The 15,863-nt window shown below is 30.3% G+C and overlaps 1 protein-coding gene across 1 annotated transcript; it reads right to left on the bottom strand.

Annotated features, from left to right (window-relative positions):
- Positions 1 to 6,389: 6,389 nt before the first annotated feature.
- On the bottom strand, positions 6,390 to 9,005 carry LOC119683687 (GATA zinc finger domain-containing protein 14-like; the record flags this gene model as incomplete). Its single annotated transcript, XM_038097492.1, is given in 2 exon segments — positions 6,390 to 8,661; positions 8,721 to 9,005. Coding segments are annotated over 2 exon segments (2,449 nt in total), but the record flags the coding sequence as incomplete, so codon positions are not given.
- Between the last annotated feature and the right edge of the window lie 6,858 nt (positions 9,006 to 15,863).

Below are 15,863 nucleotides of genomic sequence, written 5' to 3' on the forward strand. Positions count from 1 at the left end.
AAAGGTCCAAAATTTTTCTATTGTCTTTTTATAAGAAAATACAATTTATATAAAATGTAAAAAAAGTATAAAACAATACAATATCCACAATAAAGTTGGGTCGCCGAAAATGTACCATTTTTTGAACATGAGTACCAAAGTACCAAACGGAAAAAAAAGTACCAATTTTGGTACTAAAGTACCATAAGTGGCAACCGTGAATGAGACAGAAAGAGGAAGGAGAGAGAGAGGGAGAAGAGAGAGAGAGAGGGAAGAGAGAGAGAGGGAAAGAGAAAGAAAGAGAGGGAGGGGATAGAGAGAGCCATAGAAAGAGAGAGCCGACGATATTGTGTTTTATGATTTTCACAATTCAGAGTGATCATTCGCAATAGATCACGCTATGTTTTATTTACGCTTCTGCTACTACAATATGCTAAGCCAATAATTCTTGCAATCCACAGGTGCATTTAAATTTTTTTCATAAGTCAATAATAAAAAATAATTAAAACTTTCAATGAATTTTGAGTTTTTTTTTATTTTATAAAAATAAGGGATAAGATAAAGATACTGATACTGAGATACTAATTTAATTTCCAAGTATATTGCAAGTAAGTACTCAGTTGAATGCAATACATTGTTATAATAAAAAAGTAAGAAAATTGATGTGGTCTTCTAAGAAATATCTCAATTGCTTTGTAAACAAAACAGTGTGACATTCTTTTGTAAACAATAAATTTCATTAAATATGCGAAGAGCATAAACCAAACTAAACACGCAAATTTGATCAAATTTAAAACAACAAACACATATACATACACATATACCTTCGTTTAAACTGTTGCCAAAAGATATAAGATAAATAAAGTTATATAAAATCACAGAGAGAGAGAGGGAGAGAGAGCAGTGAAACTTCGTGCACTTAACACAATCAATAAAAGTACCAATACACTTCATAAATTCAATTTTCATATGCATCCATAAGCTTCAACATCAACACTCCTATGTAGTGGTGTAAGTGTTGTTTAAATAAACTTACACACACTTACACTTAGACTCACACTTGAAACGCTTAACAACACTGTTCGATATGTTACACAGATATGTTATACAAAATATCAATTGCAAGCGATAAAAATATTTGCCAAAAGTAAAAATATTACAAAACGAATGTCAATCCTCTTTCATGCAAACGTCTTTTTACAGCTTTACATACCACACACTCATACCCCCATAAGCCCAGTATAAACACACACTCATGCAAATGTAAGGACATTTGCTTGCAAATGTACACGACTGAAAATTACTACGCACGACTGTCACTAATAGTAGTAGCAATGGCAGTAGACAAGCAGGAAATGTAGCACTGCACATAGGCAACACTTAAGTGCTGTGTCCGCACGATTTGGCAAACAATTCATCGTACATACAAATTTGGTACACAGAATATAGTACTTCAGTCCGAAGCATATGGAGAGACGTTTGAGGAGAATATGGGAATGTATATATTTGACACACATTCGCTTAATTTATATTTTTATTTGACAATTCTGAAATTCATTTTCTTCAGTAACGCGTTAGTACTGGAAATCACAAGTCTATGTCTGCTCTACAAAATTTGTAAATTTGTATATTCACTAAAAGACGCCAGCGGTTGGCTTCTTGGCTCAACATTTGTGAGTTGATGGTCGTCAATTTTAGAAATTCATTGGGACACTTTAAAGAAGTGCCCTTTGAAGGAGAATTTCTTATGGAGAAACACATTCAATTAGTTATTTGTTTTTCATTTTTTAAATCAAAAAAAATTATAAAATATTTAAAAATTTTTTATTTCTTATAAATATTTTTCTTCCTTAATGAGTAAAAAGTAGAAAGTCTCATACAGAAAACTTATACCACAAATGCAATATACAGAATCTAGTTTATATATAATTTAATGCACCACATGTACAGGTTTCAATTCTCAAAATAAATATAAATATTTTTTTTTTATTATGGCGTTTTCGATTGGTAAATATTCTCGATTTATTCTAGATTTACTCTCGATTTGTCAGATTTTGTTGCCCAATCAAATATTTTTAAAGTAATCTAACATTTTTGCAGTAAAGTTAGTAGACATCTATATTTTTCATAAATGCATATATCGAATCAAATCACACTTCATCTATGAAATCATATAAACCAGCTGTTAATATTAGGGTTATCTTGTTATTCTAGCAAAATATCTAGAGTATTATAAATTAATCTCGAGTGAAAATTGCACTAAAATTGCGTTAAAAGATAATTTGGATTAAAAAAATGACCCCAGATTTATGAATTCAAAATACCATTAGAAGGACTGGGCACTCAGTTGTAAGACATTGTGCCCAAATTCAGAAATAGAAGAACCAGATTAATATGTGCGACTGGAAAGAAAACATACGAGGCAAAACCAAGAAATTACCTTATCTAGAATTTTTTGTTTCTCTAATATATCTCTAAAAAGATCAGATAAAGTTAGAGAGTAGACATTATTTATGATCAGCACTTTAAAATTCAACCAATATCCTCAAAAAACTATTAAAATGTCGTATCTATATTGACTATTCCATGACTATTTGTTATCTACCATTGTTATGCACTGTGATAATTCTAATCAATACTTTTAGATCTTTAGTTTCGATCATTTCCTTTCAAGTTCAATCACAAAGTATTTCGTCACTTTACGGTAGTAAGTTTTGTACTATCTCTCCTTATAAACGTACAAAGTCATTGACTCAACAGGTAGGTATAATTATAATAGTTTCAAATTTTACCATTCATTGTGTAGGGCTACATCGTCAATCCAAAGCGATCGCTGTCACTACTTCGGATGTGTTCCTGAATAAATAAATACTGATGTTCTGATTTTGTGATCTTCTTTAGTACTTGCAGACTGATGGTTTTCAGTATTAAGAGATGCATTGATTGGAATACAAACAAAATGTCGTAAATCTTTTATGTCCTGAGTATGAAGGTGTTTTCAACGAACAATTTTCTTGATATATGTTTTTGTCAGCAAGGATAAAAATTTAAGTAAGTATAGGTTGAAACTAAGACACTTAATAGATACTTCTTCCTGCAAAAAAAAAACAGATACTTGAATGTTTTAAATTATCCAATATATATATATACATATATTTTGTTATATACAATTTTACATATTATATTTACATATTAATTTTACATATAATATCTTTCGATATTATCATAATTCTTATATCAAAATATAATTATTATATATCACTATAAAGCAATATAATGACTACTCATATGTCGATAGTCTAAAACCTTATCCTAAAAACCTTATTATTAATTTTAATTTTATAATTTTAATTTTTATATATATATTTTAATTTCTTGTCGTTTGATTGCCATTAAGTACTCTTCTTTCTATCCATGCTTCTTGACGTTTAATATTAGTGTATAAGATATCATAATATAATATAAGATAGCATTCTTTCTAAACAGCGAGTGCTACCTATTGTACTTATTGTAGAATGAAAAATTTTTCCGATCTTTTAGACTAAGTCGAGTTTCAGACTCTTAACCCCCAACCCTGGCTACGTGCCTTACATTACATTCTACTCATCAGAACGCTTCCATATGCAGCATTAAAAATATATGTCATTGCTTCCACTCCATAATGCATACCAAAGTCTATTACAAAAACGTGTAAAAATATGGACATTTTTATAAATACTTGTAAGATTTTCACTACTTTTTCATAGACTTATTTTTAAATTCTATTTTATTATTTATTATTATATTTTTTTCAATTTTCCTTTTTTAAATATATTTTTTTATTTTTTTACATTACTTTTTTTTCATTTTTATTTATTGTATTTAGTTTAAAATTTTTTTATATTTAATTTTTTTTTTTAATTTTTTTTTTATTTATTTTTAAAATTTTTTTACATTATATTTTTTTTTTGATTTTTATTTATATTTAAGTACTTTCAGGAATTTGACCAAAAATAATATCTTTTGCTTCTCTACTTCATATAAATATTTATAAAAATATTAAAATATAACAATTATTTTAGTTTCATATCCTGTGTAGCAATTTAAAACAATAGTAAAGTACCTGCCTTACATTTCACTTTAAATTGTTTATTTACAATTTAAGTTAAATAAAATATTAAAATCTATGGTTTGCATTAAAAGCACAATCATTTCCAAAGCCAGGTATGTTTGGTTCTTTCAAAGATTGCATACAAAAAAGTATCTTCCTCATGCAGAAGTGTTTCTTGCTTTTCTTTAAATATGCATTATTTTGTATATTTTTAAATTGTATTTTGTTGCTTAAATTTTGTATAAATTTTGTCTACTTCACTTTAAATAAAATAAATATATTATCCTTCCTGAAGATTGTCAACTCATATGTCATTTATTATTCACATGCTCCCCTGTGTGGCCAAAGCAACTGGGAACGAAAGTGTAGAGATTTTTGTGTCAATTATTCCAATCCTTGAGGACCTTTGCACTGCAACTCCTGCATTCATCTCATCTCTAATCTAATTGAATTGAAGCAATTATTTCTGTTAAAATAAATAGAATTGCTCATTAAAATTTATTATTTGAGAATAAGTTTACTTAGGAAATTTAAAATTTTTGCTTAATGCAAATTTTTACCAGAAAATTTCGTAATACAAATCGGTTTTGGGTTTAAATTATAAAATATCAAAATATCATCGTAGATGCAGTTTTCTTTCTGTCTTATTCAGATAAAATGTAAAAGAAAGCAACAACAATTGAATTTTTGATGGTAAAAAAGTTTTCCACTCCACAATGCAAAAGATGCTGGCAAGAAGTTACCGGCAACTTTGATTCAAGTATCCACTTTGTAAGGAACGTGTGTTGCTCCTTCATGCCAGTCTTCAACCAGAGCAGGTGGTGGAGCAGGTAATACTCGTATTGCCATTTTACTTCCCAGTGTATTTTTATTCATTTTAGTTGTTGTCTGCAAGGTGCATAAGGAACTTTCTTCGAAGTGCACTCGATCCTTTATCGAGTTCGTGTCCTGTTGTTGTTGCCAATTTGTTGAAAAAATTGCAACTTCGTTTTTTTGCTTTATTAAATTTTGTTTAAAACTTTATATGTTGTTATGGCAGAGATTACAACAACAGCAACAATAACGATAGCAACTCATAATAATACCAATAAAAATATTTATTATTTTAAATTGCTGGGAAAAACTTCAAAATTGGAAGTAATAAAATCTTTTTCTGCGTAGGGAAGTTAAGTTCATTAGAAGTTAACAATTTGAAGTTCATCGTTGTGAATACAAAATTTCGTTGTTAAATTAAATGTACAAAAAGTTGTTTTCAGTTATTTTAAATTATATCCTTTTTATTTGGTTTTTATTCAAAAATTGCAGAAGTTAAATATTTTATGCAAAATCAAAATATAATAAATATTTCTCATTTATTTAATTATATACACTGTAAGTAATCGTAAAGAATATTACATCAAATAACTAGAGCGTACTAGACACTTTAGAGGTACACTTATTTAAATATCACTTTTTTAATATAAGTTAATATAAACAATATGTTATTGTAATTTTATTTATAAAATATTATTACTATATTTCTTAAATATCTTCCGCAAAATCATCTCACACTATTTGACTTGCTTTCGTTATTGAATATATCAACAAACTTTATAGAAAAACTTATTAAAATTTTCTAATCTGAACTCAAAATGTACGACGATATCAGACAAAGAAGGCAGCGAAGAAGAAGAATGAGAAGAAGAGGGTGATCTCTACTCTTTTTCAAGGTTATTTTAAGATAAACATATTCCAAGGAAAAGAGGTTGGAATAAAGGAGTACGTATTTCCAAGGCTATTTCCTTGGCCTGTCAAGGAGGCTAAAATCTAGTAAGCATCATCCGATATTGGTTTAAGTATAAAAAGCAGTGAGTTTTACTCGCGGTACCCAACTGAAGGTGTATGTCTGATACTACAGGAGTTATTGATTCTTCTAGTCTGACTAATAGAGGTAAGCCCTTTTAATGGGAGTATCGTGGTGGTTGTGATTAAAACCAAAGCGGCATAGGTAGAATACTTACATTCATTTAAATTAATTTAAAATGGAGTTGCATTTTCAAACCGGGAGTTATGAACCAGAGGGTATTAGATAGGCGTTATTTCCAACTTAAGTAAACAGCTTTGACCAAATGTATAGTTTCGATTGGTACCCGCGGATTTTCCTGACAACTTTTAGATTTCTTTTTCGTATTTAATAGCAATCAATAAATAAGTTCTTATTAAATTTTTTTAAATTTATTTTCTTAAACAAAACAAGTAATTACAAAATAATTTTGAGTCTCATTGCTCTTTAATTTAAAATTTTAAGAAAACGATTAATTTATATTATGTTTATTTATGTTTTTCAAAATATTTAAAATGTTTTCGAATTCTGAATCAACTTCCGTGTTCTCATTCTCTGATGATGTATCGGAAGAAATGTGACGACGTTTAGCATTATTAGTACCGGTACTATACCTCAGGCATTCAGTTCTGGAAACATCACCCGCTACCTCAAGTGAAGAAAATTCCTTAGATTCATTTGAATAACTACATTTTACATTTTTAGAAGTTTGATGAGATTTGGACTTTTCTATCAAGCTAATATTCCGTAACCATTCAGCGCTAAAAATATCATCTGGTACCTTAAGTAAGGAACATTTCTTAGAATCACTTAAAGAACTATGTTTCATATCCATTGATATTTGGCGATGTTTTGAGTTCTCAATCAAGTCAATATTTTTCAGACATTCAGAAATGGAACCATCATCTGATATCTCAAGAGCAGATGATGAACACTTCTCAGTACCGTTTGAATGACTTTGCTTTGTTTTTTTTGAGATATCATGACATTTCGGGTTTTTAGTCAGATTGGTATTCTGCAAATATTCATCGCGTGAGTCATTATCTGTGACATCAAGAAGAGACTCTTTCTTATAATGATTCGAACGATTATGTGTTTCATTCTTAGAAATGTAACGACGATTTGAGTTGTCACTTAAATTAATATTTTTGTTAAAGTTAGAACATGAATCATCAACTTTAACCTTCAGTGAAGGACGTTTCGCAGTATTACTTAAATGTGTATCAGCCAAATTAATATTTTTATCAAATTTATGATGTCCTAAAACATCATCTTTCGCTTCCAGTGAAACAGGTTCCTTAGTACTACTTACACATCTACGCCTTTCATTCCTAGAAATGTGCTGGGCGTTTGAGTTGACAGCCAAATTAATGTTCTTATCAAATTCAGAACAGGAACGTTTACATTTGACCTCCAGTAAAGAAGGTTCCTTAGTACTACTTAAGCATCTACGTTTTGTATTCATAGGAATATTCTGGGGTTTTGAGTTTCCAGCCAAATTAATATTCTTATCAAATACGAAACAGAAACCTTTGTTTTTATCGTCCAGTAAAGCACATTCCTCAGTACTGCTAAAGCGTCTACGTTTTGCGTTTCGAGAAATGTGCTGCGGTTTTGAGTTCCCAGCCAATTTACTGTTCTTATCAAATTTTAAAAGGGAATTGGTATCGTTTGTTTCCAGTAAAGAACTTTCTTCAGTACTACTTAAACGTCTACGTTTTGCTTTTGTAGGAATATGCTGGGGTTTTGAATTCCCAGTTAAATTAATGTTCTTACCAAATACAGAAGGGGAACCGTCATCTTTGGCTACCAGTAAAGAATGTTCCTCACTACTACTTAAACGTTTACGTTTTACGTTCTTTGACACGTAACTACGTTTTGAGTTGTCTGCTAAAATAATATTCTTATCACGTTCCTCAGTACTGCTAAAACATTCACGTATTGTATTCTTGGAAGTGTGCTCGGGTTTTGAGTTCCCATCTGAATTAATGCTCTTATCAAATTCAGAACGGGAAGCATCATCTTTGGCTGCCAATGAAGAATGTTCCTCAGTATTATTTAAACGTCTACATTTTGGATCCCTAGAAATGGGAATACGTTTTGCATTATCAGTCAAGTTCTTATCTTTCACACTCTCAACGCTTGAACCAACTTCTGTAGACTCAAGGAATGAACTGTTCTCAGAATTGCTTAAGGATGAATGACTACGTTTCACCGCCCGATTGAAGTTGTTATTTCTATCATCGCGAATGTTATTAAAACTTATATTAGCACAGCTGCTCTTTATAGAATTAACAAATTGATCACTTCTCTCAAAATCTACACCAACTTTCAATTTCTTTACATGTTTTTCTTCAGTGGACGATTTTTTTGATTTTGATATACTACCATAACGTAACAATCTATCCATATTTTTAATGATGCGAGTAGGACAAGTGTTGCCATCTCCTTTTAAGGTCGAGCCGCATTTCTTTGTAATCTTCTTTGAAATCGTACGTATATCGTCATCATATTTATATTGTTTATCACTCCCACTGTCACTGCAATTGTCTTCAGTGCTTTCATCATTTTCACTATCTCCAATATTTATAGTACACCTAACAGAACACGATCTCTTCTTTGAAGATTTTTTTGGGGTACAAGACCTACGTTTTGTTGTGCATTTCTTTTTAGGTTTCCTTTTCCTTACACAACATTTACTGCAAGCTGCCTGTGTATCTCGTTTTTTGAGAAATTTTTTGACACAATCATTTACGTCTTTTGGATCAACCTGAAAGTAATTTAAGGAAATGGTTTATAACTATATTTTTACGGGATATGGAAACTTACGGGTATTTCTTGATTAGCGCATTTGTGGAGACGATTTTCGAATTCAATAAAATCTCTAACATCTCTTTGACTTATAGCATTTCTGCGGTAATCGTTTATTAAATTTTCGTATTTTATGGTGTAGTAAGCATTTTCGATTAGAATTCGGAACACATCACGTTTCGCCATGGAACACATTTTGGAATAGAATTCTCCAAATTTAATTTTGTCAAATGAACTGTCCTTAGAGGAATTATTTATTTTCAGTTGTTTCAAAACTTTTATTTTTACGTGAATACTCAAAGATTTTTTTGGTTTGCAACATTTATAAAACAAAAAAAAAAAGATTTATTCAAGGGAAAATTAGGTTTCTGACACTTGTTTATAGAAAAAATTGCTTACTGAGTTTATAAGAACTGGATTATTTTATAAAAAATTTTAGTAAATTAAAATCTTTTAAGAAGATTTTGGATCTGCTTTTAAAAAGGTGCTAGAGTATTACTTTCTAGATGATCTTATTCAACTATTGAAACTGCCCTTAAAGAGTTGCTAAGGGTTTCAAGAACATCTTGAGTCTGCTCTCAAAGAGGTGCTAAAAAATTTCTTATTAGAAGATCTTGTTCAACTATTGGAACTGCCTTCAATGAGCTGCTAGGGGATGACTGTTAAAATGATGTTAATAAGTTAGGGAATCTGTCTTTAAATAGGTGCTAGTGGATCACTTTCTAGATATTCTTATTCAACTCTTGAAACTGCCCTCAAAGAGCTGCTAGGGGATGCCTTTTCGAAACATCTTAAAGAGTTCATAGATCTGGTTTCAAAGAGGTGCTAGAAGATTTCTTATTAGATGATCTTGATCAATTATTGGAATTGCTAGAAGATTCTTTATTATAAGTACTTGTTCAGTTATTAGAGCTGCCTTCAAAGAGCTGCTAGTGAATTACTTTTCAGAAGATCTTAATTAGCTATTAGATCTACCTTCTAAGAGATTTCTTTTTATTTTTAAAGATCAAATCCAATGGTTTTAAAGCATTTCAGTTTTATTCAATGAGATGATAAACTTAAGTAGATCTCATAATAATATAACATACCTTCTTGGCAGTTATTTAGGTCAGCTATGATAATTTATATGGAATTTTATTTATACATTAAATAACTTAGAACTTGTTGTAAGAAGAAAATCGACTGATTTTGCAATAATCATATAGTTTTGTTTATGTATCCTTAGCGCAATTTCATACTAATAATGCGAAAAACATGTACTCAGTATATTCTTGAAATTAATTCCGATTTGTACATTAGGCAATTTTATAGTTTGCTTAACTTTAACGCAGAAATGTTCACACATATTGGATGAATGGTAATCAGAATTAAATTTCGACTGTCACTTGAACTCATTTACAAATGGAACCGTTTAAGTGAGCTAATTAAACAACTGCTAATGGCTGCTGCACGTACCGCACAAAATGCTAAAAGGCTTAATTACATTTGTCAACGCTTTAATGATGATGATGACGCTGCAGCTAAGTAAATTCATTCGTTGATATACATTCAGGCTCAGATACGGCCAGAACACATTCGGAGTTACAGAAATTAAATTGCCCACAAGCAAAAAATGGTTAATCAACTATTTCACAGATATAGAGATATGATGAGATACATTCACACAACTACACATTGATACAACAACAACAGTAACAACAACAACAACAACAACAACAAAATCAAAATGTACAAATCAAAATGTTCGCTTCAAGTCTAAATAGAATTGCACCTGATGGTTCCATCGGAATTGGCACACGGTGCCTTTGCAAAGTGGCACGTTAATGTTTTTCGAATGCCATTTTCGACAATTCCGAAGGAAGCACAATATCCGCAATTTATAACTGCTGGCAGCTTGGGGAGTGCAGTGGGTCTATGGAAATTACTATTTCGACATTATTGTTGTATGTTGCCCGTCTAACCGCCTGCCCGCCTGCATGCTTGCCTGCTTGCTTGCCTTGTGATGTATTGTTCCTGGCGCCATTAAAGGCATAATGAGGCAATTGTGTGAGGCCCATAAGTTGAGGCGTTGAAAGGGTTTTCTATTCCGAAATTGTTGTAGCATAAAGTGTCGTCAATGCCGTTTATATGTTTAATTGTTGTTATTGTTTTCGTCCTTACCTTGTTTATTGTTTTGTTGCATAGTCGCACTGCTTATGAGGTCAAGTGTAGCAGAGGAGAAACAGAGTTGAAAGCAAATTTAAATGCAAATTTTGTATAATTGTGCATTTGTGAAATTGTGCTTTTTGGTTTGAACTTTTTGAACCATTTCAGAATATCATTGAATTTTTAAAAGTAAAAGATTTAATTGTGGGTCATGTATTTTTTTAACTGAATTCAAATAAATATACTCACATGTTTTCAGATAGAAACATGTACTTGTGATTATATTTATGGAGAAAAATGTTTTCGAAAGTTGGTGTCAAGGCATATGTAGCTTATTAGTGTTATAAGTATATAGGTTCTGTATATTATAAGTGTTTGTCCATAATTACTATATCGTCATGCTTATTTGTATATTACTTACTTATGTGGCAATAACAACCCTTAGCCGGGTTTCGATCAGACGACTCTCTCGAGGCACTCTGATATGTGCGCGCCTTCTGAATTCTCGTACATCAACTCCGGTATTATTTATTATAAGGTACACTTATCTCAGTGCTTATCTCAGTCAAGACATATCAATAGCACTATATGATCGAAATGCATGGAGTATCTTCAGCAATATGTCATCAAATTTTTTTTGTATTTTTATTCAATATTCAGTATTTTTACTTATTAAATTAATAATTAATAACGAAGATTTTAAATAAAATCACTACATTTGAAACTATTGTTCATCTAATTCAAAGATTAGCTTAGATAAGTCAAAATGGTTTATGGTGTAGAATGGCACAGTTCAGAATGCCTTATATAAGATAAATTTAATTGACGTAAGGCACGGTATTTTTCTATGCGAGTGCACAGCTTTGCCCTTCAAAAGAAGCAGATTTTTAGAAAGTACTTTTTGGAAGAATGAAAAAGTTATTAAAGGAAATTAATTCAATGGGATTTAGTTTTAGTCTCCTTTTTATATACTTGATGTCTTTCATTTGTTATTTTAAGGATTATATGTTGTACTAAAAATCGCAAATTATGAAGAACGAAAAGATATTAGTTAGTATACCACTGCAATCAATCAACCGATCATGGCCGTTAAGTCTGCAGTGAGTTTTCAAACCTTTCCTTGTGCCGTTCCTTTGTTACTGATTTTCATGATCAAAACTTAAGAAGATATAATACTTTTATTACTGTTTTTAAAGTTACAAAATTAATTTACTTTAGAGTTATTCAAAAAAAGAAAAAATACTCTCGACAAATCACTTATCATGCTCCTACCCTGCCATATGCTGAAAAAGCTTGAAAAATAGCCAACAGTGATGAAAAGTTGTTACGATTATTCGAACGAAAAATTCTTCAGAAGATCTGTGGTCCCATACAAGATGGTGACGCGTGCCAAATAAAATGAACGGTGAGCTAAATATTAAGATTGACTGGATTTGTTATGCGAATGGAAAAATTTGATTTAGCTAGAATGGTATTTAATTGGATAACCGCTGGTGTGAAATGCGATAGAAGACGTCCGCACCTTCAGTGGAAGGACCAGGTGACCAATGATTTGAGTGCACTCGTTATTATCAACTGGTGATACCAAGCTACTGCTTATGCAAGATACTGACGGGGTTACTGGACGCGCGCAAGGATGACTCATATCTGCTAGGGCCGACTAAGTAAGAAAGCAAATAAATTCTTTTTGTTTAGTTGTCTATGCTTATCCATATGAACCTTTTGCTTTTGGGGTACCTCATCCTTAAATTTACTTTGCGATATTCCCAACATAAGAGTTGCCAAGGTATTTCTATGAATTCATAAGTTCAGATATTTTTAATATGGATCTTCTACTCATAATGAAATGGGAATGAGGAGTTAAAATGAATTTCTTAGTTAATTGAGGAAGACCCGATCTTCTCTTAAGTTCACCTACCTTTGTAACTGCTGAAATTTAATTTCTAGTACACTTAACTTTGATTCTTATTAAAATTACAGTATTCAAGGTAATTGACTTTCTTCCCATTCCACCTTTCCACCGTAGGTAGTATTATTTCCAGTTTTCAAAACTTTAATGTTTATTAAAAATATTTTATTTAAATCTCTAAGTGAAACTAATTATTATTTTTATTTAAGACAATTATTTTTATGCAATTTTTGCATTCATTGCTTCAGCTTCTCGTCCCAGGACTTATTAACCTTAATAAGGATATTCTATTTTTTTGTTTCTCTTTCACTTTGTATACTTCATCCTTTCAGATTTTTTACGGAAATAGTGCGTCAACCATTTCTATAAACAAAGTCTCTATATTACTTAGATGACTAGTACTACTGTACTTAATACATACTTTTCGCTGTACTGTACCACTACAATCCACTAATACTACCATAATTACAACTTTATTTTCGCCTTAGCTTTGTTAGTCGCCAACTAACACAGTGGAAGAGATTTTTCACTCGCCATTATTACTTCTTTATCAACTTGGGGTTTCGCACTTCCGTTTTGTCATTGTTTGTTTAATTTTGTGTACCGGATATCCAAGTTTTCATTGTTATGCAGCGGAAAAGGTACAACAACAATAAACAAAAAACTTATATCGAAAAAAAGGAACCAAGCCAAGAAGAGTAGTACGGGTAACGAAGAGTGGGGAGGGAAAATATGTAATAATAATCGTAACACCAGCAACATGAAAATTAAATTGCCAAAGCAAATTTCAATTGTACTGCGCCACGGCTACAGGAAGAAGCCTATAAAAATTCAGAAAGGATATTGTTGTGAATTGAATTGAAATTTAATGGGGTTTCATTATTGATTTCTCTTTTTATATTTATAATTTCGTTTCTCTGTGTTTTTCCTGATTTTTTCCTGTTTTACTTCAATTGAGAAAAAAGTGTTGTTTGCGTGTTTTATGGGCTTTTGTATTATTTTCTTAGCCATGAAATCTGGACAAAATGAATTTTTATGAAGTTAAGCAAGACAAGGTCGTACAGCATCCAACAATGGATTATTATTACAAATATTCTTTTTATATGTTTTTGTATTTTTAATAGACATAAAATATTGTTTTCATTTTCTTTATTCCTTTAATAATTTTTTTTCCAGAATTGCTTTGCAAATCTAAATAAAACCTTAAAAAGCAATTTTTAATAATGAATTTTCTATTGTAAATAGGGATTCGCGTCACAAGGCATTAGTAGTGCGTCACAAGAATTTCTTAATTTGAAATATTAATTAAAATAGATCTTATTAAAACACATGCATAAGTCAAGTCTTCGAGTGAGATAGATAGCGAGAGCGAGAGAGAAAGACAAAAGGCGTGAGAAAGATAGCATGTGTTAACATTAATATAAGGTGTTTAACAGTTCACCAACATTTTTACTCGAACATAAGCACTGTCCACTTCAATATCTTTTAAGTTCCTAAGGAGGTGAACTCTACACTAACCACTGTTTCTATTATAACTGTAGAAGCTATAAATCTTTGATCTTTTAGAACAGGGCTATACAAAGCACGACCCATGTGCCTCATGCGGCACGCTGCTAATATTTGTTATTTTAATTTTATGGTATACCAAATAAATAAATTCAAATAAAAATATTAATAAAACCAAATTTAACATTATAATAGTATTTTTACCTTTCTCCAAAACAACTATGAACGTATACATTTGTTTCTGTGGCCCTCTAACTTGTACAGTAATCTGGTGGCATCCGGTTTGACTAGACCGGTTTAAGATGATGTCAAAAATTCCATAAGCTAACTTTCGTTTTTATTGTTAAATCAAAACAATGTCCTAGACCCTGAAGCGACTGGACAAAGAATACTAGTGAAGTTATTCTGAACAAAAACACAGAAAATGGTTGATCGGTTACAACGTTCTTCAATTTTGTGAGAAATCATATTCCACATTAGTTTTATTTCCTGTTTCAATTGAATAATCACTAAAAAGTAATAGTAAAGGTTCTAATAAGTGTTAACCTTATAGTCACTTTATTATTTATATTAAACTCAATATACTTCGACTTTATTTCATTTCGATAGATACAGTACAGTAATGTTGATCATAGTATACACATATTGATATTAACGATCGAAAAGTCAGAGTAAATCTTGTTATTAAAAATCATTCAACCAATACAAACCTGGAGAAACAACATTCGAACTTCATGTGAGCAAATAGTTTACATTAAATTTATTTGATATGTATTCAGTGTTCAACAAAAAGTTTATATAGAAATATATTTAAACTTACTAAGAATTATAAATCTTCCATTAATTTATATAAGAACAATTTATATCTAATGAGAATTAAAAATTTTGACAAAATCATTATTTTAATGTGTTGAAAGTGTATGCTGAGTTTATTAGCATACACTACATACCGTACCTCGATAGGTATCGGTTATAATGAATTAATGATGATATTGTAATAATTGAAGCATAAAGTAAACTAATTCTTCTACGGAAATCAACGTTTGGTGGAGACACTAGCAAATCCACTTAATTAACATGTAGACGTACCATTTGAACTTCTCATCGGCAAATAATTTATATTAAACTTAATTCAAATATGTAAAGCCATTAATAAACAATTTATAAAGTATTAATTTTAAACTTGATAAGAATTATAAATGTAATGAAAATTCATTAAAAAACATTTTTATTTCTAATGAGAATTAAAATTTTTTATAAAATTGTTAATGTTTAATTATATATTATTTGAAGTGGTTGTTGAGTTTAGCATACACTGTATCTTATTATGATTGGTATGGTACAGAAATGTTGATTATATTATTTTCATAGTACTATTATAAAACTAAATTCAAAGTCTTTAAAAAATGCCGATATGTTATTTCACTAGCAGTGAAATAGAAAGTTTCATGTATGCAAACATACTCAGAACTTAGGCTTTATTAGTGTCTCTAGTCCCTAGTCGCTTAGTTGGATTAATTTTAATTAAATGTGTATATAGTATTTTAAATAAAAAGAGATTATAATTATTTTAGTTAATGTCATAAATTATTTATTATTTA

Source organism: Teleopsis dalmanni, chromosome 2, assembly GCF_002237135.1.
Source record: "Teleopsis dalmanni isolate 2A chromosome 2, ASM223713v2, whole genome shotgun sequence".
NCBI lineage: Eukaryota > Metazoa > Arthropoda > Insecta > Diptera > Diopsidae > Teleopsis > Teleopsis dalmanni.